This window comes from Bos taurus, chromosome 8, assembly GCF_002263795.3.
Source record: "Bos taurus isolate L1 Dominette 01449 registration number 42190680 breed Hereford chromosome 8, ARS-UCD2.0, whole genome shotgun sequence".
In the NCBI taxonomy this organism is placed as follows: Eukaryota; Metazoa; Chordata; class Mammalia; order Artiodactyla; family Bovidae; genus Bos; species Bos taurus.
Window position 1 is genome coordinate 39,693,325 of NC_037335.1, and position 27,936 is coordinate 39,721,260.

At 43.2% G+C, this 27,936-nt stretch overlaps 1 protein-coding gene across 3 annotated transcripts in view; it reads right to left on the bottom strand.

Annotated features, from left to right (window-relative positions):
• The window catches only part of RCL1 (RNA terminal phosphate cyclase like 1), a 220,382-nt gene that overhangs the window by 170,251 nt on the left and 22,195 nt on the right, over positions 1-27,936 (bottom strand). For all 3 annotated transcript variants that reach the window (XR_009495486.1, XM_024995983.2, NM_001077131.1), the window contains 5 exon segments: positions 25,569-25,744; positions 19,946-20,020; positions 18,901-19,025; positions 4,771-4,896; positions 660-816 (listed from right to left, as the gene is read on the bottom strand). Coding sequence is in view for 2 of the 3 variants with exons in the window: in XM_024995983.2 (XP_024851751.2) it covers positions 660-816; positions 4,771-4,896; positions 18,901-19,025; positions 19,946-20,020; positions 25,569-25,744 (659 nt within the window). In the remaining variant the exon portion in view is untranslated.

Genomic DNA, 27,936 nt, shown 5'->3' on the forward strand with positions numbered 1-27,936 from the left:
CAGGTCCACTGGAAAGAGACAGGAGCGCAGATGAATGTCTAAGCAAAATGACCGGTGGTACAGGCTTGTCTTCAGCATCCTGTCGTCACTTTTTCTTTGTCTCATCTTCCCAAGCCCCTACTGTGCTCTGACACAGGCCTGCCTTCCTTAGACAGTCGTCAATGCTCCCGAACGCTGTGCAAAGTTGACCCTACTACACTGTTTTTTATCTGAATTAACTGTCACATACAAATCCAGCTTTCCAGTTTTTCTTGAAAAATCTGAGAAGAACGAGCCCTCACCCATGCCATGGCAACGACTGGGGGGCTGAGAGAAGGTCCCTGCTCTGGGGAGGGCAGTGCGTGCCCTTCAGTTGGCCAGTCACTGCCTAACTTGCTTCATTTTTCATCTCCTCCCTCATGCATGACTCTGTTCTAGTTCTCTGCCCTCCCAATCGTTAAAACTTACCTGCTGTTTGTATCAAACCAATGGGGCTGAGTCTCTGCTCACTGACTAGTTAGCTAACCCACTAAGCTAGTTAATGCTGAACTGTCTAAAGGGTAGGAAGAGGTTAACTCCTTGACTGAAGCCCTTCAAAGAGAAAGAAAGTTGCTAATGAAGATACATGGGAACTGCTTCCAGGTGCTCCTCTCCCAGACCTGCAGAAGTTGAGGACATACCCGGTAGATCTCTTCAAGCAGCAGCCTGGCACAGTTCCTGCCAAGGTCTTCGGGCAGCATCGCTGCGCCCTGGCCCTGGGGGTTGGAAGCCAGCTCAGCACTGAGAAAAGTGCCATTGGTGGTCTCAGCAACCAGGGACAGCCCAAAGCCCGGAGACCTGGAGGTTCAAAGGCACAGACACTGAGTAGTGTATGAAGCAGGGTTTGCATTCACCAGTCAAAAGAGAAGACAAACATCCTTTTGATGGCACTCTGTCTGGTTATATCAGGCCTTACTAGAGATCCTACCAGCTCACACTGGAAATACACATGACTCAGTGAGGGCACAACATGGCAAAACCAAAGGTGATGAGAATCTGCACTGCTTTGCCTTTCAGCCCTCCCTTCGCCCACACCGTACACTGTGAGAGTTTGTAACACTCCACATGTACAGCCACCCTAACAGCTACCAGATATTGAGTTCTACTCTCAGCCAGTTTCTGAGCTAGGGGCTTGACATGACTCTGCAGAGTAAATATTACCATCCCACCTTACAACTGAGGAAATGGACAAATCCAGCAACGAGCATCAAGTCCACACAGCCAGAAAGAAGATTGATATGCATTTCAAACATGGTCTTCCAGAAGCCAAAGACCACACAAGTTCTCCACTTCCTTGGCCCTCACTCAACCACCCCAGAAATGTAAGCAGCCTGGAGACCACCTGATTATAGCTCTTCTTGAGACACAGCAAGTTGTTGCCCCGTGATGGCAAAGACCACCCAAGGAGAACGGGCCTAGAGAAGGTACACCTTTATGCTTTTGTCCCCACGGGACATCGCTAACTCAGAATTCAATGAATAGAATCCAGAAGCCAGTAAGTATCATGTTCTCGCCCAGGTGTTTTGACCACCAGCAGCCAGAACCTAACACCCTTACCAGTCCAGGACCACAAATGCCTCGTGCACTCATGCACACAAAAAACATTTAGGAGAAAGTTTCCACATACCCAGGAACTGGGGCACACACGGGCCCCTGCCCTCATGAGGCTTAGTGACAACCAGTTTGATGTAAAACAAAATCAGCTGACAATAATAAACACAAGCATCTCCCCACAAAACTTCTAGACGTGACACCTCATGTCTACCTTGCTCAGTGCCTTTCAAACAAATATAACTGACCCTTAAATAACACAGGTTTGAACTGCTCAGGTCCAGTGACACAGACCTTTTTTCACTAAATACGAACCCCGGATACAGAGGAACCAAAGATGGAGAGCTGACCGCTGGTTTCGAGTACAGGGAAGTTCAGCACTCCTAATCCAAGCGTTGTTCCAGGGTTAGCTATATCCAGCTCCCAGCAGTACACTCCACATGCAAGCATGATACAGCCCTGCCTCCTTTAACACAATTCAACATACATGTTCATGAAGCACCTTCTATGCATCTAGCACAAAACTAGCCAAAATATTTGTTTCAGAAAAACTACATGTAAAATTAATAATGTACTATATGAGCTCACGACAGGGGCTAACTATACTGGTTGGTCCTTAATTTCTTTAAAAAAAAAAAAAATTGATCGTCTATACAGCCAAAGGTTAATAACACCTGCCAAGGGGACAGGGAGCAGTGAGAACACAGGTTCCAGGGCACTCTGAGTCACACTCAACAATCTAACACTGTACTTCCCAGCATCATCATGGGACATTTAAAGCACAATCTCAAGTTGCCTATGACTCACTTGACCAGGAGAAGGGAAGGGGGCACCCAACTCATCAGCAGAGGTAGTGGCACAAAATGACAAAGAGAAAACGGAGGGAGGAAGGGCCAGGAGACAAGCCATCATCACTGCTCAAACCCACTTAACTTGCAGTTCCTAAGCACTTCCAAACTTTTCCATCCATGTGAAATTTTTGAGGTATTGTGTACTTATTACAATGAACTTCACATTTAATCAAGACTGTTGATATCGTATTTGTTTTACAGAGAAAACACGATAACATATTATGCTCTATGCACGTTATGCCGACATCCCCCACCCCCCAATTTGGGCTATGTATATTATCAGGCCTATTTCAAGTTATGCTGACAAAGCAGCTGATCACCAAGTGACCTCACTGAAGATGGCATTAGTACAGTTTATAGATAACGGGCTCCAAAGCTTTCTCATTGATAAATGGTTAGATTTTTCAAAAAAGTCATGACTTTGGGAATCAAAATGGGACCATGCTGGACAAATGTGCACTGGATAAACAACTGACACAGGTCCCCAAGAACTGCTGGCTCCCAAAGTCCCAGGGCGTGGCCACACAGGACTCACTCCCAGAGTTCAGCAAGCTTAACTTACGAGGACACGTCACTGAATTAGAAAAGGAAAATAGCTACTCGTGACTGTAATTTCATAAGGGAGAAGGAAGATCACTGTTTGTCAACCGTAACTTGTTATTTAGAAAGCAGAATGCAAATTTAACATCGTGCATTGGTTTTATAGGTAAATTTTACCTATAAAACAAGGCTACATTATGCCTACATCTCCATACACATGTGAGCTTCCTACTCATTATTCGCAAGTATGGGCCTTGAGCAGCACTAGGGTCAGCTGGTCAATGATGGCATTATGAAAAGCCACATTCTAGCTGGGAGCACAGCCTTTTGGTCTGCTCTGCTTCTTTGTAGAGCGAGAAGCCAGATGACAAGGCACGACAGAGATCAGGCCACTCAGACAGCTGCTGGCACCACCTATCCTCCCCCATCCCTTGTAATTCCCTCTCCCCAAAAACAGCTGACACATAATCCCAGACCTGCAGCCAAGAAGGGAGGAAAAAGGCAAGAACGGCATTAGCAGCTACCATTTCTGCAGCACCTACTATGTGCCCGGCATTGCATTAGGGGCTTACATATGGGATCTTTTCATCTTTACAGTAACAGTAACCTAGGGATGTAGGCGTTATCACTCACATGTTAGGAATGAGGACACCACCAGTGGTATTTGAGCAATACACCAAAAGTTTGGGACCATCACTGACCTTTCCAATTCCCAGGGAAAAGGCCAGCTTTGCACACAAATCCTGTCCCAACTCTAAGCTCTGACACCACCTCCTCTGTTGCTCTGGACAAAGAGCCACCACTGCATTTGTGAAATCTCCTTTATCTTTTCCTTAGGCCTCATGAAGGTCAGAGATCCCATAACACACTCGCCCCCTTCTTTCCCCTCTCTTTCCTTCTTTTGCTGAGGTTAAAGAAACTCAGAGAAAGGACTATGAAAGGATGAGCTGTGGTACAACTTAGGAAAAAAACTGATTTCTTATCTCACAATTGTCAGTGTCTAATGTTCTTACTTTTGTAAGACACAACCTGAAAAGTTCAGGTCCAGAGTGTAAAGATACTGTCATTCACACTAAAATGGCTCAGCAAAAACAGAGAAAACTCACATACAAGGAAAGCAAATTTGGCAAAATAATCTCTACTTACAAGTAAGAAAAATATACAAGTGTACACTGTATTATCCTTCCAACTTTTCTGTACGCTTAACATTTTCATAATAAAAAATTAGTGGTTTCTAAATATATAACAAAAGCCTAAAACAGATATTTTCATTACATAAATCATCATTATTAACTTTTTATGTTCTAACGTGAGGTTTTCCACAAAGGCTCTAACTAAACCAAATTAAAATCTGCAATAACAAGTTTCTCTGGCTCTAAGGGTGTTGTTCCCCTTGATGGAGAGACACACCGACTGGCACTTAGACCAACAAAGGATTTTTTTCCCTAAATTGTTATTTACTCAGGGTGGGAGAACTTTGTTTACTTTACTTTTTAGTGGGAACAGAGTGCAGATGGGATTTAAAGCTGGAGGCACTTTTATTAATAGCTGGGTTTTAATTCCCCGAGGCTGATATCTCAAACCCTCATCACCCAGCACTGGGCACGGCGATGCTTTCCATGTGATAGATGCTCAGAATATACTTGGTGGTGACAATGGCAGTAAGTCAGAAGGAAAAAAAAGGCGAATCATTCTTCCTCTGGCTGCCCAACCTCAGAGCTGGCAGCTTAAGCTTCAATCAGAGACCAGGAGTATGAAAAATGCTTAGAGAGGCGGCAGAATTAGGCTTCCAAAATGCACAGACACTTACTTCCCAGAGTTGATGCCTTTCATGTGGTCTGTGTAAATATAGATATCAGGTATAAACTTGTTGAGGATGCTCCTTGCAGAATCCACAATCCGGTTTGCCATCTGAGGTGATACACGTACCGAATACCTGCAACTTGGAGTTAAGGGTGTCATTCTGCTTGGACTCCACAGCGGAGAAAAGTCAGTCACAAAGCTAGCAAATATTTGTGGTACTGCCATAACAAAATGATGTTTCTAATTTCTTTCTATTCTCCACCTGTATTTAATTACTAAACTTTGTAGTATCATAACTCAATTTTTACATTATTATTTTTATTATTATATAATTTTTGTATTGTTATAAAAAGTCCTGGATGAAAAACACCCAAACAATATAGACACTTGGAAAGTATAAAATAAAAGCAGCTGCCAACCCTGCTCTAGATTGCCTACCCATTCCCTCCCCGCTAGAAATGGTTCACCTCAATTTTGGAACAAGTAAAGGCAATTGCCCCCCTGTATGGCATGCGCCAGACTCCCTTTGAAGTATTCTCTGAACATCCCCATTGCTGTTACCATTAAGTCTTTCTCTTAGAAACCTAAGACCAGGACAGACACCCCACTGGGACTGACCTGGGCCTCTGGGTGACCCAATCCACCCCATGGTATGCTGACAAAAGAAGCAGAAAAAACATTAGTAAAAGAACATAGTGGGGCTGTCTATATAGGTCTAAACAGGTTTTTAACTCACGCCTATTTTCGATTATGTAAGTGCCGACAATGCTATTTATGGCTGATACAGGCTCCTTACAACTGCTACCTAATGGTCCAATTAGTGATAATTAGCACTTTTACAACAGGACAGCCTCAGAAAGGAAAGGAAAGATATTGGCAACTCAAATCAACTCAAATTAAAAGAGTGCTGCTTGAGGAACTGGAAACTACTGCCTCAAATTAAACTTTATTACAGACTGGTTCTCCCCAAATCAACCAACCAAATAAAAAGTAAGTATGTACTAAGCACTTCCAATGTCCGATGTATGGTTAGGGGCTGGCTGTGCATGTGGAACGAGGGGCTAAAGAAATGAAGAACAACACACGATCTTTCCATTACTCTGATCCAAACCCCAGGCACAAAGTCCAACAGGGAAAACCAGGTGTGTGGTCTCCCCAGCCCAGCCCAACTGTTCGAAAATTACTGTCAATAACACATTTAATTTTCATTTGGACTGCAGAAACAAAAACCAAAGAATCTGACTGGCATCAAGCTCCCCTTTCTGACCCATCCTGGACATTCACCAAAAGATCCAGCTCCCACATGTAAGGGAGAAGCTCCCAGTAACTCCAGGCCTTCCCAGATCTTGCGATCAGACCCCTAGTCTGTTTGGTTCATCCCCAACCCAACACCACCATCCCCAGCTCCATGAACCAAAGTGTCCAAATCCCTCAGCCTGATCTACCTGCTTCCATTCTTCCAACCTGGAGTTCTCCCTCTCTCCTGAAACCCTCCAGGACGCCCCACCTGTGGCCTGCACTTGAACTTACCACACGTCTCCCTTCATATACACTCAGGCCGTCCTTGCTCTCCGATAACACTGCATGCTTCATAATGAAAGGGGCTCTACCTCCGTATCCCTCACAAGTCTCTCATACACTACTTTTGTACTCAGAAATACTCGATAAATATTTGACTTGACTCAAAGGACAAACCCAAAATGAGGAAAGAGTAAAGAGGGATTTTTCAATACACACACACACACACAGCCCAGTTACATCACCACCTCTTCTGTCCAGAACGTACTTTTGACCACAGGCAGCTTCGATAAACAGTCCCAGGTCTCATACCCTTTGGACCAAGAGGGTGCTGTCCCTCTGAGGCCTGAAGTGCCTGCATTCTGCAGGAAAATACAGATGTCACTATCCTGATACATAATCCCATGGTGCTCGTGGCTTTCAAAGCTCTTTCAGGTACATGGTCATCTTATTTTATGCTCACGTAACCTTGAAGTAGGAGAAGGCAATGGCACCCCACTCCAGTACTCTTGCCTGGAAAATCCCATGGATGGCAGAGCCTGGTAGGCTGCAGTCCATGAGGTCGCTAAGAGTCGGACACGAATGAGTGACTTCACTTTCACTTTTCACTTTCATGCATCGGAGAAGGAAATGGCAACCCACTCCAGTACTCTTGCCTGGAGAATCCCAGGGACGGGGGAGCCTGGTGGGCTTCCATCTATGGGGTCACATAGAGTCGGACACGACTGAAACGACTTAGCAGCAACCTTGAGGTAAGGCCACGGGTTTCTGCTTCAGGGGTCTCACTGAAGACAACTGAATCACAGAACCAAGATTCAAAATTAAACAGATACGACTTCCCAAAGGCAATCTTCTTCCCTGATCCCTCCAGGGATGTGGAAACTCAGTAGGTAAAAGTGCTAATCGGGGCCAATGGAAGCGTGTACTAGAATTCAGGCACTGTAGTAATGAAGGAAAGGAACTTTAAAGCCGGCTGCATCCCAGAGTCATTGTGGTGCTCTCTGGCTTGGTATGGAGGTCCTACCAACACTGGCTAAGAGTTCTAGAATCGGACTATCTGTATTAAGTCCCAGCTCTGGCAAACTGCATCATTCTGGAACCAATGTGCTATACCTGGTGCTTCTGGCTTTGCACAGTGGTGGTATCATAGCCAACGAGCTTTATCCAAGGTGTGATTATTGCTACTTGAAAACCTGGTGCCTCCGCATCCTCATTGTTACAAAAATAACGATCATAATACTCTCCTTCACAAGGTCTGGGAGCTCAACTGAAACAATGCATGTCAGGCGCTCAGCCATGCCTTGTGTGTAGTTGGAGCCCAGTGAATGTCCACTACTGCTTTTCCTACTGGCAGTCCAAGGTTCAAACCCCAAAGCAGAGGTTCTTTCCTCTCAGGAGTAAGAGACCTCTCTGAGAATCTGGTAAAAGCCATGAACCCTGTCTCAAGAAACACGTGAACACACAATTTTGCAGACAATTCCAGGGGCCTTTTATGAGTACCATACTAAGAACTCATATCCATGAAAGACAAGTTCATGGCTACAGGGCATATGGAACTCCTACCCTTCACCCTCCCTGGTGTTACAAGTCAGAGAAGGCTAAGGAGTGAGGGTATGTGTGAACACAAAGCAAGAGACTCACTCTCTAAGTACCCTCCCTACAATTAAGAGAAAGGAAACCAGATCGTCCAACAAACTCCACCTCATGCCCCTCTCCTGCCTCCACCCCAGCTTTTTCTCTTGACTCTTATACATCCAATCATGAACTACTGGGACAGCATCACAAAACTGAAAGACAGTGTTTCTTTCTCTCTCAGGCAGTGGGGAGTAAGAGAGTGGGTGGCAGTAAATAAAAGGCAACCGCACCATCCAGTCACAGCTGCTGGCAGGAACGCCACCAGCTCCCTCCCAGGCCCTGGCCAGTCAGTCAGAGAGATGCACTCTGCAGGGATGGGGGTGGCGGGGGAGGGGGAACAGTTAAAACCACAGACACACACAAGAGAATGGGGCTATTTCTCCCAGCTTGAGTCCTCCTATGGGGAATATAACCTCCAAGCTCAGCCCGACTGTTAACCAGCCTTGCAAGTAACAAACCCCTGCTAAAGCTTTTTCCAAAAGCAGCTTCTTTTCTCCCAGGCTCCAAAGCTGGCCAAGAAAGTGATCTCAATTCAAACCCACATTCCTTTGGGGTATCTGTGAAACGGGCAGCTTTGCAGATCAGCAGCTGGAATGTCTGGTTTGCAGACAGGGATCTGGGCAAGGGCGCTGTGTCGACTTGCGTGGGGAGTTTAGAGGAAGGACTAGAGTTAGGGCTAGATGGGGGAAGGCACAGGTGTCCTATCCCCAGCCTCAAGGAAGAGGAACCGCCTGGGACCTCACCAGCATCCTTCTGGCTCAGAGCCTACACAGGGAATGTTCGAAGAACGCCGGAAAAAAGCAGGGGAGGAATGAGGTTACATCCCAGATGCCTAGGGTACAACAGCTGCTTCAGCTGTTATGTAAAACCCTGTACAATCCCAGAGCTTTCCCTGTTTCCTGGCATCTTCATCAAAGGCATCAAAAAACTCACAAGGCTTTTGTACACCTGGTACAGAGTACATGTGAGACCCCAGTGTAACAGCCTCCATGCAACCCACGTTGTTACCACAGGACTGTGGTAAACAAAGAGAGCACACACTGGAAATCACATTTCCAAACTGAGAGAGTGGACTCCAAGCAGAGTTCACTGCCATGACACAGCACTGAAGAAACAAATCTCTAAATGGAAAAAACAAACTGAAATAGTTCTGAAAGTGTGTAGGACTCTGTGTACAAGGCCATTAACCACAACATTTTTGGCAACAGTGAAGAACAGAAGACATCCCAATGGCCATCAACAGGGTTTAACTTGGAATTTGTACACAGTGAAATTCAATGTTAAAGAGAATGAGGTCGAGCTATTAGTAACTAGGGGGGCTTCCCTGGTGGCTCAGGCAGGAAAGTATCCACCTGCAATGTAGTAGACCCTGGTTCAATTCCTGGGTTGGGAAGATCCCCTGGAGAAGGGAATGGCAACCCACTCCAATATTCTTGCCTTCAGAATCCCATGGACAGAGGAGCCTGGCTGGCTACAACCCACGGGGTTGCAAAGAGTCGGACACGACTAAACGACTAAACATGCACATAAGTAACTAACGTGCATCAAGCAAAACAGGTATCTCTAGTTTTTAAAATGAAAACCCACCTACTAGCATCACCAGGCTTCCCAGGTGGCACCTGTGGTAAAGAACCTATTTGCCAATGCAGGAAATGTAAGTTCAATCCCTGGATCAGGTAGATCCCCTGTGAGGAGGAAGTGGCAGCCCACTCCAGTATTCTTGCCTGGAGAAGCCTATGGACAGAGGAGCCTGACTGGCTACAGTCCACAGGGTTGCAAGGAGACGGACAGAACTGAAGCAACTTAGCACACACTTGCATCACATTTCCATTCCTCTATAACCTGTTTCTATCTCCTAAGAGTCGGAGAATATGAGAGTCGACCATCACCTTCAGACGTCAATGTAAGCATCCATCAACCTGGGGGTTCCCTGGGAAAGGTACCATTTCTCCTCCACCAGCCATATTCCCCCCTACATGCACAAGTCTTGGCCTATGGTTGGGCCCAAGGATAGCCCTGCAGAGAACAGACATTAATCCAGGGAAGCTCTCTTACAAGTTCTTCTGTTCTTGATAATTCCTAAAAAGAACTTCAGGCAGCACCCCAAGTTTCTTCTTTTATCTCAGCAACAGCTCTCTCTGTCCTGTGGCTCTGCATCCACCCTACATCGTGCCCTCACTACTCACCATGCAATCCAGTCAAGGCCTCTGAAAAGGCAATCCACTCCACAGTTCCTTTCCTCCAAGTAAGACCACCCTTAACCCTCCTGAAAAATACAAAACTTGACTTTAAGCCCCTATCACCCCTAGAAGCACACATCCTTTCTACTCATATCAAATCCCCACCAGGAAAGCCATCACCCAACCCCATCCGGCCCCCCACCTCCAACACTTGCCCTTACCATGATCTTGTTGGCACCTAGAATTCTACCACTCTTAACAATGGAAACCCCGAAATACAACTCCCTAAACACAATGTCAAGTTCTACACAACACACACGTCTATTTCCATTAAAACTGTGAAGAAAAAAAAAAAAAAAAACAACTGTGAAGGTTTCCAACCCCATGACCATGTGCCTTCTCCAGGCTGGCAGCCTCTGCTGCATTCCTCAGTAAGGAGTGCACCGGCCGTCGCTCCAGTGACACGCTCACTAATACGCCCTGTACTCCATACTTCTGCACATCTCACTCACCTGGTCGATCCACACCCAGTCCTGCATGAAGATGGCCTCCTGCCTCCTCCACTCCTCCTTCTAGGCTGCCAATTACTGCTGGACTAGCCACACACCACACAGCTAGCACCATGAAAACACCTCACTTCAGCTGAGCCCTTACTGCAGTGCCACAGCCTTTTCCTTATCCCGAGTTACTGTGCCCCACTGGACACACCCCTCACAATGCCTAAGTGGCCCACATCTTCGCCACCCTTGTCACATTCCCTTATCACACCCCTGCCAGTCCCCTCACCCTGGAACCCATCCTAACTCAGTAAAAATTCAAAATGCCTCCTACCCCTTTCCAATCATCATCAAAATGCTCCATCTAGAGCCATTCTTACCATACACCTGCATTTTCAATCCATCTCCTCTTAAATAATAATAAAAACAAGAGCAGCCACCATTTACCAAATACTTACTTATACCAGCCCAGTTTCTCATACTACACATCTATTACTCCATTTAAACTTCATTAGAGCCTGGCGGACTAATGGGGTCACAAAGAGTCAGACAAGACTGAGCACAGCACAGCATCAACAGCCCCACATAGCAGTCATAAACTGGCCCAATGATAAATGTGCCAACCAAAGTTTGGGGCCAAAATCCCAACATCAGTGAATGGCAAAGCCAAAATTAGAGCCACGTCTGTCTGACTCTAGCACCTGTGCTTTAGCTTTAATCGCCTTGTTACCTCGCTTTGTCAGTCTCCCTCTCTCATGCGTAAATCTACTTAACCTACAAAAATACTCCAATCATCAATCTTTTTGTTAAAGAGAGGGGATGTTCTCAATTCTTTTCCTCAAGTTATCACCATATCTTTCTTTCCATTCTCTTTCCTGTCAAAGTTCTTGAAAGAGTAGCTTCTGCTTGCCACCATTTCCCCCCATCACTCTGCAGCCCAGAACTGGTTATCTGGCCTCTGACTCCAACACTCACTGGAAAGAGCCCTCAGGGTTATCAGTGGCAGCCTCCTGTGAGTCCCTCGGCTTGGCCTAATGCTTACTTCTCTGGGCCCTTTAAGGCACTGACTTGGCTTCTAATAAGCTGCATTTTCTTTTCTCTTTATTTTTTTAAGAAAAAAACTATTTGCAATTTATTCATAAACAAAGAGTCAATACCTTGATACACAGAGACTTTCCCTCATCAACTTCCCCTTATCAGTTTGTATAGGAAAAGCAGAAAAAATGGTTGACTTTTATTACTGATTTTCAAAAGAATGGGTCGATTTCCAAGGATGATCAATACAGGGTTTTTTTTTAAGTATCATAATAAATTTGTGGATGTAACCTTATTTAATGTGTAATCAATTGATCTGTAGTTATTTTTATTGGTAGTTAGATTGTCCCATCTTTGGCTAGTAGGAGCCACTTCAAGTTGGCTTCCGTGTCCATTTGACATGACTCTAGTAGCCTTTGACAGCTCCCTTGATGTCTAGGAATTTTACTAGATACTGTCAAATTCTTAATCATACTAATTACATTGTCTCACCTTCTCACCAACCTTTCATCAGAATATTATGTCAAGCTTTAGTTTCTTTACCAATCTAACTAGTGAGAGATGGCATCTCAGTGTAGTTTTAATTTATTTATTTTTAATGAAGTATCACTGATTTCTTTATTCCCCATTCAACTCTGATTTTCCCTAGTCTCCCTTCCTGGAAGAACGTTGCTTTCTGCTTTCAAATCTTAGTGACCTTTCAGGGTCCCATCCTCTTCTGTTGCCTTCTACATAGTGGCTGATGCCACAACCATCCATTTCTAGCTTTCCTTGTCCCTGAGTCCTACATTTCCTAGGAAGTTCTACATTCCCAATTTCTAAGTCCTTTCTGGACTTATCCATGTACTTACCTGGAATCATAAAACCCAACATGAATAAAACTAAACTTATTTTCACTGCCAACCACATGGCCACACCCCACCCCAAACATTTGCAGTTTCTATCTGAACAAATACGTCTATTCAGGGGTATAAGTGAGAAGCATCAAAATCATACTCAAGGACTCCCTATTCCTCTAGCACAGACCCAGGTGATCACTGCATCCTATCCATCCTGCCTCTAGGAGACCTTCATAAACTAGCAGCCCTCACCTGTCCCCAAGACACAACCCTCACCAGCTCTCTTTAGGGCATGATAATTCCTTACTATCTCTGCCTCTAAGTGAGTGCAGTGAAGAGGTGCTTTTGTTTTGTTTTGTTTTCCAACTCATACCTACCAAAATTTCTACAATGAGCCAAAAACAGCCAAAAGTTCTTTCTGTACCACTGGAGTTATTTGGTTAATGTGCAAATTCTAAATTCTCTTTCCAAAAGAAAATTACTGATTCTGAATGAAGGTCAATTCCTCAGCACAGCCTCCAGTCTCCACAGGCTCCTGCTCTCACTTTTCATCCCATCTTCCACTTGACATCCTTGAGTGACCTGCATTCAGGCCACACCACATCGCCTGCCGCTCCCCAGAACGGCTGGGCACTGTTCCCTCCACAGGCCCACATTTCCGTCCACAGCACTCCTCCTTCTTTGTCCCGCTTTACAAGCCTCTATTCTTCAAGCTCAGTCCAAATGCCCTGTCCTGTCTACAGGAAAAAGCAGAGGTTAAAGGCATGGGCCACAGAGACAGGGCTCAAATCCCAGCTCTACCATTACTAGCAATGTTATATGGGAGCAAATTCCTTAAGTGTTTGAAGCCTCAGTTTCTACATCCACAAAATAGGATAGAAGTGAATTCAGACTCACTTTGAGGTTAAGAATAAAGTATATAAAATATAAATGTATTAAACTCCACAATCAAAAGACACAGAGTGCCTGAATCGATAAAAGAAGATCCAACAAGAGACAAATGAAAATGAAAACAGAACATACCAAAATTTACGAATGCAACAAAAGGAGTACTAAGAAATTTTATACTGATAAGTGCTTTTCTGGTTGCCTGATGTCCTCCGCCGGCATTCAGAAGTTGTTCTGTGGAATTTACTCAGCGTTCAAGTGTTCTTTTGATGAATTTGTGGGGGAGAAAGTGGTCTCCCTGTCCTATTATTTCGCCATCTTAGGACCGCCTGATAAGTGCTAACATTCTTTCAAAGGAAGATCTCAAACAGCCTAATTTTACACTAGAAAAAGAAACCAAATTCACAGTTGGCAGATTAGACATTAATAAAACAGAAAAACAATAGAAGAAACTTAATGAAATAGTTGATTTTTTGAAAAGATAAAAACTGACAAACTTTAGCTTGACTAAGACAAGACAAAACTCAAATAAGTAAAATCAGAAATGAAAGGAAATATTAACAACTTACGCCACAGAAATTGGAAAACATCATGAGGGACTATTATAAATGACTATATGTCAATAAACTAGACAACTTAGAAGAAATAAATAAACCCCTATACACATAAAAACTTTCAAGTCTGAATCAAGAACAGAGAGCTTGAACAGATCAGTTACATGTAAAGAGATTAAACCAGTACTCAGAAAGTTCCCAACAAAGAAAAACCCATAACCAGGTGGCTTCAGCAGATGACTCTAATGGTGAATTCTATCAAATGTTCAAAGAAGAATTAACACCGATGCTTAAACTTCTAAAAAAAAATCTAAGAGGAAACACTTCCAAACTCATTTTATGAGATTAGGATCACCAAAGCCAAAGATAATACAAGAAAACTGCAGGCCAATATATCTGACAAACACGGATGCAAAAAACCTCAAAAAAATTAACAAACTGAGTTCGACAGCATATTATAAGGGTCACACAACATGACACGGTGGTATTTATCCCTGAGATGCAAGAATGGTTCAACATATGCAAATCAAACAATGTGATACCTCACATTAACAGAATGAAGGATAAGAATCACATCATTGTCTCAATAGCTGCAGAAAAAGCATTTGATAAATAACACTCTTTCATGATAACAAAACAAAAAACCTCTCAACAAATTAAGCATGGAAGCAACTTACCTCAACACAATAAAGGCCATATATGAAAAGCCCAAAGCTAACATTATCTTTAATGGTGAAAAACTGAAAACTTTTCCTATAAAATTCAGAACAAAGCAAAGATGCCCACTCTTGACATTTCTATTCAGCATAATACTAGAAGTCCTAGCCAGAGTAATTAAGTAAGAAAAAGAAAATGCATTCAAATTGGAACGGAAAAAGTAAAATTATCTCTTTTTGCAGAAGACGATCTTATATGTAGAAATCCTAAAGAACAGCATCCCCCCCAAAAAACTGTTAGAATAAATGAATTCAATATAGTTGCATGATACAAAATCACCATACAAAAATCAGTTGAGTTTCTATACACTAACAACAAACTACCCACAAAAAAAAAATCAAAGAAACAATCCTATTTACAATAGCATTTAAAACAACCTAAATTCTTAGAAATAAACTTCACCAAGGAAGTGAAAGACCTACACACTAAAAACTACAAAACACTGATAAAAGACATTTTAAAAGACTTTAGAGGAAAAGACAGGCCATGTTCAAAGACTGGAAAAATTAATATTGTTAAAATGTCCATACTTTCCAAAGCAATCTGCAGATTCAAGGCAATCACTATCAAAATCTCACATTTATTTTTAATAAAAATAGGGAAAAAATAAACCTAAGATTTATATGAAACCACAAAGGACTCCAAATAGCCAAAGAATTCTGAGCAAGCAGAACAAAGCTGAAGGCATCACAGGTCCTGATACCAAAATATGTTACAAAGCTACCAAAATCAAAACGGTATAGTACTAACATTAAAAAAAAAAGACAACAGAACAGAGAGCCCAGAAATAAACCTATGCATATCTAGTCACTTGACCTTCAACTAGGTTGCCAAGAATATACAATGGGGAAAGGATATCCTCTTCAATAAACACTGTTGGGAAAACAATACCTATATGCAAGAGAATGAAAGAGGATTCTTATTTCACACCAGGTACAAAAATAAACTCAAAATGAATTAAAGACAAATGTAAGACTTTAAACTGTAAAACTCTGAGAAGAAAACAGTGAGGAAGACTTTTAGCTTCAGCAATGATTTCTTGAATACCAAAAAGGAAAAAAAAAAGGAGGCAAAATAAACAACAGAGTGAAAAGGCAACCTATGTAATTAGAGAAAATGTCTGAAATTCATATATATGATTAACACTCAAAAGATACAGCACACCTTATCTTACAATTTAGTAGCAAAATGAACAAACAACTCTACTTAAAAATGGGCAAAGGGCTTGAATAGACACTTCTCCCCAAAAGACATACAAATGGCAAACTAAAACATGGAAAGGCACTCAATAATCACTAATCACCAAGGAACTACAAATTAAAACTACACTGAGATATCACCTCACCCTATTTGGACAGTGATTATCAAAAAATAAATAAGTAAGAAGTGTTGGTGAGGGTATGGAGAAAAGGGAGTCCTTGTACACTGCTAGTGGGAACATGCACTGGTGAAGCCACTATAGAAAACAGTATGGTGATTCCTTGAGAAATTAAAAATAGAACTACCATCTGATCCAGCAATCCCACTTCTGGACATATATCTAAAGAAACTTAACTTAGGATCTCAAAGAAATACACATGGATTCCTATATTTTTTTTCAGCATTATTTACAATAGCCAAGGTATAAAAGCAACCTAAATGTCTACCAACAGACAAATGGATAAAGAAAATGTGGTATATGGATTCAATAATGTTATTCATCCTCAAAAAAGGAAATGTTATCATTTGTGGCAACATGGGTGAACCTGGAGGATATTATGCTATCTGAAATAAACCAGATACATAAGAACAAGTACTACATGATCCCATGTATATGAGGAATCTAAATAAGTCCTGCTGCTGCTGCTGTTAAGTTGCTTCAGTCGTGTCCGACTCTGTGAGACCCCATAGACGGCAGCCCACCAGGCTCCCCTGTTCCTGGGATTCTCCAGGCAAGAACACTGGAGTGGGTTGCCATTTCCTTCTCCTAGACACTTACTATACACTGTAATGCCTATATTGCATACTTAAAATTTGCTAAGAGGATAAATCTTATGTTAAAAGTATTCTTATCACAAAAAATTAAAACAATAAAGAGGATGAAAAGAAACTTTTGGAGGTGACAGAAACACTTATGGCACTGATTGGGCTGATGGTTTCACAGGTATATATATGTATCTCTCCAAACTCCTCAAGTGGTACACATTAAATATATACAGTTTTTTGTATGTCAACCACATCTCAATAGTTTAAAAAATAAAAAATAAATTAAGTATATAAATTATCATAGTTCAGAATAAGCAATTACTAAATGGTAGATATTATTAATTACTAGTCAGCTCTCTCACATCTTCCAGACAAATATGCCACTCTACTCTTAGTTCCTCCGACCCACTGAACATCATCTACATCACTTTATACATTATAGCAGAATTATGTATCTGTACATTCATTTCCTTCACCAGACAATGAGCTCTTCTGAAGCAGGGACTACAGTGCATTGGTAGCCCCCAAATCAAAGCCCTCAAGACAGTGTAACAAACAGTGGAACTGTTTGCTTAAGTGTTAACCAAAAAAAATAAATGAATCAATCAGTCAGTCTAGTTATGATGAGGCAGATAATAAAATACCCTATCTCAGCCAATAATTACAAGTTCACTGTTAAGATTTTTCCAAGATTGTTGTCTGGAATGTGAAGCCAGGTGGGCCCTAGGGAGCATCACTGCAAACAAAGCTAGTGTAGGTAACAGTACTCCAGTTGAGCTATTCCAAATCCTAAAAGATGATACTGTTAAAGCTGCACTCAATATGCCAGCAAATATGGAAACTCAGCAGTGGCCACAGAACTGGAAAAAGGTCAGTTTTCCTTCCAATCTCAAAGAAGGACAATGCCAAAGAATGTTCAAACTACCACACAACTGCACTCATCTCACACACTAGTGAAGTAATACTCAAAATTCTCCAAGCCAGGATTCAGGAGTACGTGAACTGAGAACTTCCAGATGTTCAAGCTGGATTTATAAAAGGCAGAGGAACCAGAGGTCAAATTGCCAACATCCGTTGGATCATAGAAAAAGCAAGAGAATTCCAGAAAAATTATCTACTTCTTCTCTATTGATTACACCAAAGACTTTGACTGTGTAAATCACAAAAAACTGAGGAAAATTCTTAAAGAGCTGGGAATACCAGACCACCTTACCTGTCTCCTAAGAAATCCGTATACAGGTCAAGAAGGAACAGTTAGAACTGGACATGGAACAACAGACTGGTTCCAAATTGGGAAAGGAGTATGTCAAGGCTATATATTGTCACCCTGCTTATTTAAGTTGTATGCAGAGTACATCATGTGAAATGCCAGGCTGGATGAAACACAAGCTGGAATCAAGGTTGCAGGGAGAAATACCAATAACCTCAGATATGCAGATGACACCACCCTTATGGCAGAAAGTGAAGAGGAATTGAAAAGCCTCTTGATGAAAATGAAAGTGGAGAGTGAAAAAGCTGGTTTAAAACTCAACATTAATAAAATGTAGATCATGGCATCTGGTCCCACCACTCCATGGCAAACAGATGGGGAAACAATGGAAACAGTGACAGACTTCACTTTCTTGGGCTCCAAAATCACTGCAGATGGTGACTGCAGCCATGAAATTAAAAGACGCTTACTCCTTGGAAGGACAGCTATGACCAACCTAGACAGCATATTAAAAAGCAGAGACATTACTTTGCCGACAAAGGTCCATCTTGTCAAAGCTATGGTTTTTCCAGCAGTCATGTATGGATGTGAGAGTTGGACTATAAAGAAAGCTGAGTGCTGAAGAATTGATGCTTTTGAACTGTGGTGTTGGAGGAGACTCTTGAGAATCCCTTGGACATCAAGAAGATCCAACCAGTCAATCTTGAAGGAAATCAGTCCTGGATATTCACTGGAAGGACTGATGCTGAAGCTGAAACTCCAATCCTTTGGCCACTTGATGTGAAGAACTGACTCATTTGAAAAGACCCTGATGCTGGGAAAGACTGAAGGCAGGAGGAGAAGAGGACAACAGAGGATGAGATGGTAGGATGGCATCACCAACTTGAGGGACAAGAGTTTGAGCAAGCTCCAGGAGTTGATGACAGGGAGGCCTGGCATGCTGTAATCCATGGGGTCGCAGAGTCAGACATAACTGAGCGACTGAACTGTTGTCTGAAATGTAAATAACCCTGGGAAGAAGTAAACTGTTATGAGTCATTCTTATCTTACTGAGGCAAAGAAAAAAAAGTAAGAAATCTGAAGCTAATGCAAAGGATACGCCATTCCTCTGATACGTTTGATCTTTCCTGGATCTATGAGTTGAATAGGCTTCAGGACCTTCCTCACAGGACATGAAAAAAACACTTCACCTCCTCCTCCAGGTGGCATCCCCCGTCGTACAACCTGTAGGCATAGTGAAAAAGAAGAGGTCAGGATTCAACAGAGTGGATGACACCCAGCCAGGCTGGTGTACACCAAGAATGAAAACCAACATTAGAATGCAGAAGGCTTTCAAACCCAACTTGTCCATCTCTTCAAGATCAACAGAACCTAATGTCAGCTCCACAGGGGCACATGCTGAGCAAGGGGACTATGTGGTGTGTCAGAAAAAGCAGTAGAAACAGAGCCTGCATGTTCCAGTCAAAGCCAGACAGGTCACTTCACCACCAGAACTTGTTTCCTCAACCTTAAAATGAGGGACTGGTCTAGCTCATCAGCTTACCCACTTCTTAACCACCAAGAACCCTTTTCTCCTCTTTTGGAATTAAATGGTCTATCAAAACTCAATAGTTTTGAGTTATTAAATAAAAATGAAGTAATTTCCCTTCAAAAAGCAGAGATGCTAAACAGCTTAAGATATCCAGTGTTATCACCCTGGATTGATATAATTCCCTTAAATAGCAAACAAATAGATGCTTAAATTACTTCAACTAGGTTTTGAAAGTAAAGTACTAAAAAGTCTCAGGGACATTCAGATTGGTAGGCTCTGGACACAAATTAAAATAAATGATCCAGATCAGAGAGGTAGCATGGTCAGAATCCCAGCTCCATGACTTATTGGCTGAGTTGTTATGAGTCAAGGAGTTAATGTATGTAGAATGTTGACAACGTCTACTACCACTAAGTAAGTGCAATATATCAGTTACTCTTGTCATTACTAAAGGGACCCTTTCAGCTCAAAGTCTGCAATGCTAGGTTCAAGAATTCTTATAATGGTGACTTCAAACGTGCCACACACACACTGGGCCATACAGCTCTTCCAGTGAGTTGGTAAGAAAATATTTCACACTGATTTATGCCACCAACAATCTGGACATTCGTACCTTTAACTCAAAAGATTCACCATCAATCCCAAACTGTTTCAGTAGAGGGAGTGCTGTTGCCTTCAGAACATCAACCTGCAGAATAATTTCAGAAAAAAAAAAAAAAAGTTTAGTTAAACCTTGAGATTGAAAGAAGAAAGAATCCACAAAGCCGGTTAAGGCTTAGCCTCCTGGTAGATGAAGCAGTCTGGTAAAGAGAAAAGAGGCTGGCTTACAACTGAGGGCATGGGTTGGCTCTGCTCTCGACTAAAGACTATGATTTTATAAGCCACTGGCTTCTCTGAGCCCCTTTTCCACATTTATAGTAGTACACACCTACCTTATGAGTCATCATGAGCATCACATGCTATCACGCAAAAAGCACCAAGAAACTGCTGGGCTCATGCAGAAAACAAACTGAGACCTCTGCTCATTCTTACAGGTATAAACACTAAGCAAAGACATGGCCTCTTTAAGTATTCTTTATTCAACATGACTATTTCACGTTTAGAGCTGGTGGCACTCCAGGCTAAAGTGAATCAACTATTCAGCTTAACAGTTCTACCTAAGAATCCTGCTGACACCCACACACAGGCAGTTAAAAGTGGTGGTGATTCTACAAGGCGCCGGGAGCCTCAGAGGAAAGACAGCCTCAAACTGCAGCAAACAACAAAAACCCCTAAGTGCAAAGGAAGACATCCACAGTCGATGGCAAGACACTGTCAAGTACAACTGTTACCATCTCCTCATTCGAAACTCCTAGGAGGGCTGCGATCCTTCCTTATTCATTTGCAGATTCCTCACAGAGGATAAGGTGATATTCCAATCCACGTTATCCAAGAAGTCAGTGACTGCTGTCTCAGCGGCAACTAGGGAAACAAGAGCAATCCCTTCCTTGTTCCCAATGGAACAAGAGATGTTTCTCAGCCCTGCAGGGGCTGATCCTACAACAGGAAGCATTGAGGGCAAGCAGCATAAGCAGAGGCTCTGGGAAAAAGCCCTGGTCCCAGTCCAGGCTCTAGTTTGCTGTGTGGCCTCAAACAAGAAAATCTCAATTTCTAAATTCCCTTGTCTCTAAGGTAAGGAGCTCAGCCTGCCTGTCTCCAAGTTGCTACCAAGTCTTACATGCTAACATTCAACAGAACAATACTCCAACAGGGCTTTACGGCAGAGAACAGTCCCCAACCAAATATTCATATATCAGAAAATTAACCAGAGGTAGAAATGACCTATGTATCCTAGGAACATGTTCAGCATGGATCAGGTGGGGCAGAAGCAGTTACTGAGAAAATCCATTAAAGATTAGCTAATTTCAATTAAATATTAAAGCTACACACAACTCAGAAACTTAAAATAGGCATTTGGAATTGCTGAAACCAAGAAGAATTCAGTCAAGGCTAGTACGAAGGGCAGCTGGGGAGAAGACCAAGCCAGATTCTGGAAAAGGTGGGGGCTGCAAGGACGCCGGTTGCTCCGTGAGCATGACTCCTGGAGCTAGGCGGCCTCCAGCTCTCCCAGGTAAGAGAAAGGCAAGAGAACAGAACACCCCTGCTGGTTCATCCCACCCACACCTGGAGTCAAATAGGAGGAAGTCAAATTGACTGAGGGCCAGTCAGGAGCCCAAATACAACTGCAGGTGTGGTCCTGTCTCCCAGGTCACTCTCCATCTGACACGAAGGGCAGGCCCCTCGCTGTGGTGGGACAAGGGCTGGAAAGGCAGCTGTGGCCTGGAGCCCCACTCTGCCTCTTACAGCCTCTGAGGCCCGGACGCTCTCTCCTCAGGGCTTTGGCTGCCTGCTGTAGAAAGAGGGGCCCAACTAGAAAGTTCCATAACCTCCTCAAGCTCCACACACTGGATCTAGCAAAGTGGGGGTGGTCTGCGGGTTCTGCTTCAAGGAAACCTATCTGTTACTCTGAAGTCAGAGAGGAAAGGCAAAAGTCTGACCCAAGTGGAACCTCAGGCAAAGGCACCACCCTTACAGTCCAATCAGTCAACAAGTAGAAATATGATCAGACCCATAGCTTCCCAGGTGGCCCTAGTGGTAAAGAACTTGTCTGCCAGTGCAAGAGACATAAGAGACTCAGGTTCAATCTATGGGTCAGGAAGATCCCCCAGAGAAGGAAATGGCAACTGAATATTCTCCAGTATTCTTTCCTGGAGAATCCCATGGACAGAGGAGGCTGGCAGGCTACAATCCATAGGGTCGCAGAAGAGTCAAACATGGCTGAAGCAACTTAGCACACACCACAACAAACAGAAAAAGGGAAGAAACCTGTTCCCTTCTGAAACAGTGATAAGAACATCTACCTAACCCTCATGAATCAAATAAATACGGATACTGACAGAGGTCCACCTAAACAAGTGGCCAGGACACAGCAGATTTCACTCTACTTCTTTTCCCTGCTAGGATAGCCCTGAAAGAGGACAGACTCTTCACTCACCGTCTGGCCAACTGCTGGCACCAGTAAATATCAACTGGGGGCACCAGTATCAAATCACTGAGACTCAAAGGAGACCTCCTAGAATTTTTCTTTTCAAAATTTCCCCCCATTTCCTATCTTTTTGTCTCCAAAATGTCCCTACCCCTTTACAAGGCTCATCCCATCACTGCTGCTTCTATCCTCTGGATATCTGTAGGTGGCCTTATTAAGCCCTTCTACCCTTCTCATTTTAACTTTTTCCTTCTCCATTGCAGCCTACAAACGAGTGCAAGTTTCTCTCACTTAAAAATTCCCAACCTCAGCTCTTAAGGGGATATCCCATCTAGCATTCTGGAAGAATCTCCCAACCTTCTATGGTTCTATTTCTTACTCATTCTGAACCTGTGTGTGATCTTGCACCCTAATGATACTGTTCTCTTAAAGCTCAACAGAACTTCTCACTGCTGCATCTCCCTACCCAATCCCAACTCAACTCCTGCAAGGACTGACTCTTGGATCATCCCTAGCTTTTCAGAACTCAACTCCTTGGCTCCTCCAAATCCTTCTATTTCCATAGTCACTGTCTCCAGCTCCTCTTCCCCAACTCACTCCTTATACACTTATTCCTCTTCTTCATCTATTCTCAGTCCCTGGAACCATGAAGCCAAAACTCTACTGGCCCACTGAGGCTAGAAGGGGACGTTAAATGAATGATGAGGTCAGTTAAGACCTGTGTCCAAATGGAGCTCTCACGCCTCTTCCCAAGAGGGCAGGTGCTACTCTGCTCTGATGGATTGCTGTTGTGGAGAAGCCACGCCAACCTACTGCAATGAAAAACTCTGGGGTTTCAAACAAGAACAACCAACTCAGATACACACACCAACACCAACACCACCAGCACACTGTGCAGACCAAGAGAAAAGCACCTGTCAGACTTACTGAGCCAAAAAGCCAACAGTGATCAAACTGGGTACTAGTCAACCTCATTCTCCTACAGAGTGAAATGTGAGTAGGTAAGATCCTGATGATCTGAGGCTCCAAACAGTAATTCCCAACTGGACATCCCCCATGGATATCCCATCAATATCCCAGAGAATAGGACCAAAATCAGACACATCAACTATCACCCCATCACAATTTTCCTCTTCCCTGTGAAACTCTTTCTGATCACTATCCTTTCAAGTCAACTATGACAGAAATCATGGAGTTACCTGTGACCCCTTCCTCCTATCCCAACTCCAATTAGTTATTGAGTTATGAAGCCCCTCCCTCCACAATGCCCTTCATATTTGTCTACCCTTCCACTTCCCTCTGCATCAAGTTCATACTGGTTGACACCTTGGCAATTTACCCTTCTCTCAGCTCTACAGCTATCTTCCTAAAACCATGACTGACTCTGGGGCTTCCCTTCCTCTTGAAAGCCCTCCCCAGCCCTCAGCACTCGGCTTGTGCATCTGCCAGAGCCCAGAGTATCCAGCCTTGTGGTCTCCCTGGCTGTGTTCACAGCTGTTCACCCCATGAAACCACATTCCCTACGGGCAGAACTCATCGTATTCATCCCTGTGTGCAGACAGTAGGTGTGGACATAAATTGATGGGGAAACTACACATTAAAGAGAAAGTTTAAAATGAAGAAGCCACAGGCTGAAGAAGTTACTCTTTATCCAGGATTAGGTGTATTTATTTTATCCTGGGCTGGAGCCAGGTACTAACCAAGGTCATTTTAGTCCTGTAGCTTGTGAAAACTACAAGAAAGCCTTTTAGTATACTGCTAGAAAGAATAAAATACTATTTCTAGGGAATCTATCAATTAATCTTTGTCATTGTTAATATGTAAATATGTAAATTTTTAGTACTGTCAGTAATAACAGCTTTTAAGATCACTGGCAACTATAGAAAGAGAATACAAAACTGGGATACATGGTGCCAACATCTGTCTGCTTCAGGGACTTTTCCCAAGAGTCAAGGCACCTACCCCACCCCCTCCCAATCTGAAATAGTAGAGGTCTCCACTCTTACTTTTAACTGAAGAACCCATTTCCTACAATCTTCCGGGAAAATGTGAGAAATAAGCAACCACTTGAAATTACTTTGAAATTCTAAACAGTTTATGCAGCATTCGTATATAGTTAAGAATATCAGATCTTGCACTCTACTTTGGATCCTGGGAAGACTTTATGTACCCGAATCTTAAGAATTCAGGAATAAACCTTTTATTGCCCAAGAACACATTAATCATGTTTATAACCTCATCAGCATCCTGGTGAATACCAGCAGTCTCTGCTTTGGAGCTCACTGCACCACCTAACTGGTCTTCCCTGGTTAGGGAAGCCACACACATCTGCCTCTGAAGCTACCCCTTCAGTGGTCTTCTTCTAATGTCTGCCAAGGTGAAGACAAGCATCCTCAGTTAGAACTTCACATCATGGCCCTCAGCTTGAAGATATCTTCTCTGGACAGCAGAGCATCCAAAGGAGGGGATCGTTGCCTCACTATGAAAGGTCTAAGGCAGGCCTGCTCCAATCCATCAATCTCCCTCTCCCCAACCTGTCTGTCTTTCTCTCTCTCTCTCTCTCTCTCTCTCACTCACACACACATACAATAAAACCCATCCCAGACTGGCATTAAGACAGCTGAGGTAGCCACAATGAATACTCTAGTTGTACATTAAACTATCCTCCCCACAAACACAGCACGCTTAATAAGAAGCTTGCTGATGCTCACACACTGGCAAAGCTCATATATACCTTCCCTGCCCTTATACCCTTTCTCTAAATCTGCAAACTCTTCTCAGAAGAAGAAAGTCCTAAAGTGTACAGTTGAAGCCTAAGTCAAGATTATGCTACAGCATGCCAAGAAGATATTATTCTCTGCCTAAAATTCTGATCTGCTGCCTTTCAGCCTCAACCGTCACATGACCTTATGAAAACTCCACTCCCACAAACTTCAGTCAACAGAGCCATATTTCATGTCAAACACGATGAGACTGCAAGCATCTGTTCAGAAGGTTCTTAGACATAACAATGAAAGGCACCTTGAAGAAGATTAACAATCGTCACTGAATCTGATGATTATGAGTCTTGGCTCATCTGCCTTCTGGAGTGATTAATCTCTAAACTTCAAGGTAAATAACAAAACAAATGTGTTTTATCAGGAACTAGTTTCTCAGAAGTTAGGTGTAACAGGAGACAAAAATCACAGGGTGGTGTGGCCTCACTACTCACCGAAGGGTCAACCTGGTCATTGGTCACTCCTCGCAGAACTATTCTCAGCGGGTGCTTCATAAATGGAGCCAGGCAGAGCAGACTTTCCAGATAATACCCAATGCCGCGAAGAACGCTGCAGTCATGCTCCATGGACCCACCATACAAGAGGCCGGGCTGATAATATAAGGTCGTTCCTTATAACAGAGGAAAGAAAGTCAGCAGAAGGAAAAAAAAAAGTGTCACAAAGGCAATGAAACAGTCAGTCCCAAGGGGAAAGTCTGGCAAGGGCATCCAAGAATTCAAAATGCCATTCCTGAGAGCCCACATACTTCACTCCAAAAGCTGACTCATTACTGTCAAGTCCTTGTAACAATAATAAACTGTGAGTGTAATTTAATAAACAGTAATAAATTAAACCCCTCCCTAAGCCATCTGAATTGCCAGAGTCACAGCAGGGCACAGAGGAGATATATCCTAACAGGCACCTTAGTCTCCCAACAGCATGCTCTCAGATTGTGCCAATGTCGGGGTTTACAGATGATGTTCTGAAATCATCGTGCCAGCAATCAGCTTCTTCTAGGCCCAGGAAATCAGATTTCCCAATACCATAGTCACCAAACTAGGTACCTAGAGAAGGCAAGTACTTATGGCACTCATTTCCATTAATAGTAACTATTTTAATTTAATAGTAACAAATGGAAATGTCTAAAATTATTGAACTGCTTTAGTGAAAACACTTTATCTTTCTTTATTCTTTCAAATATGCATATCATCCAAAAAGTTTCATACTAGGTTTACATATTAGAGGAAAAACCAAATAAAATATGCTAGATGATTCAGGGGATATGAAGAAATGAACACAATATATTTTTGATACTAATAATCCCTGGCCAAGTTCTCCTGGCACAATTTACCAATAAAGAAATCTAACATTAGAGGAAGGAACTAGGTTCAGTCACCAAAAGGAAAGCAGCACTTGGGAGTTTGACACAAGAAATACAGGTTTTACCATATTAAAAAATCAAAATCACAATAATCACTATCAGAATCATATTCTAATCAAAGTTAGAAAACTCTACTTTAGTTATTCTAAATACTATTCGTGACTCAAAACAATCTTTTAGGTCCAAAAGCCCCCAACTCCCAAAGACTATAACCACTGAACTCTGCACTAAAATCTGTCTATGCTGGCAAATTAACCAAATAAGAAACTAACCAGATCATCAAAATGAAGGCTGGGGGGGGGTGGGGGGTGGTGAGGTGGGGCGGGCGGGTAGACACAAGAGGTGGAAGGAAGCAGGATCATATAAATATCTTATTTCTCAACTAAGCTGTAGAAAGTGAAAGTGAAGCCACTTAGTCATGTCTGACCAAGCTCCTCCATCCATGGGATTCTCCAGGCAAGAATACTGGAGTGGGTTGCCAATTGCTTCTCCAGGGGATCTTCTTGACCCAGGGATTGAACCCAGGTCTCCCACATTGCAGGTAGACACTTTAACCTCTGTGCCACCAAGGAAGCCCTTAAATATAAGAATACAGTCTCTCAGAAAACCTCCTATAGAGACACAGAACTTCAGATCCAAGTACTAACATCAAAGATGTCAAAGGGAGGAAAGGAAGCCAGGTTGAAAGAAGAAGGGGGAGGAGGCGGGAGAGGGGGGCGAAAGGGGTGGCCTTACAGACGTCTCCTGCCACCTACAGATACCCAGGCATTATGGGACTTTTCCCTGGGCCTTCAGAGAAGGGAGGACTGGAACTCGGCCCTACCAGAAATCAGACCAGACCAGAACCAGAATTCGAATTCTCTGCCACGAGGAGGTGATCAGTCTCCAATCCTCAGCTCATGCTGAGGACCCTTCGACCAGATTCCTGTGTCCAGGACCGGGGGACTAGAAAAATGGGGAAGGATAGGAAGGGTTAAGGAGAGGAAAGAGAGAGGGAAGGGGAGAGAGGTCAATAAAGTCTCTTGTTCCTTACCGGTCGGGGCACTCTGGCCAGTTGTCCAGGTCAGGAGGAGACCAGGGACAAAAGGGTCCCAGTTGCAGCCACTGGGTCTGGTCCATTGGCAGGCAAGCTGGCCCCTGAGTACCCTGAGTGGTCAGGATGTTGGTCTCAGAGAAGAAGAGTCCCACCAGAGTCGCCATTTGTTGCAGGAAGGCAGACCCCTTCCAGGGCCCAAAACTGGGCTCTTGTCTAACACTTGGAAATGAATTGTCTGAGGAGACACATGTGCTGACAAAGCAAGAGATTTTATTGGGAAAGGGCACCCGGGTGGAGAGCAGTAGGGTAAGGGAATCCAGGAGAACTGCTCTGCTGCGTGGCTCACAGTCTCGGGTTTTATGGATATGACCATAAAACAACAGATATGACCCCAAAACAACAGAAT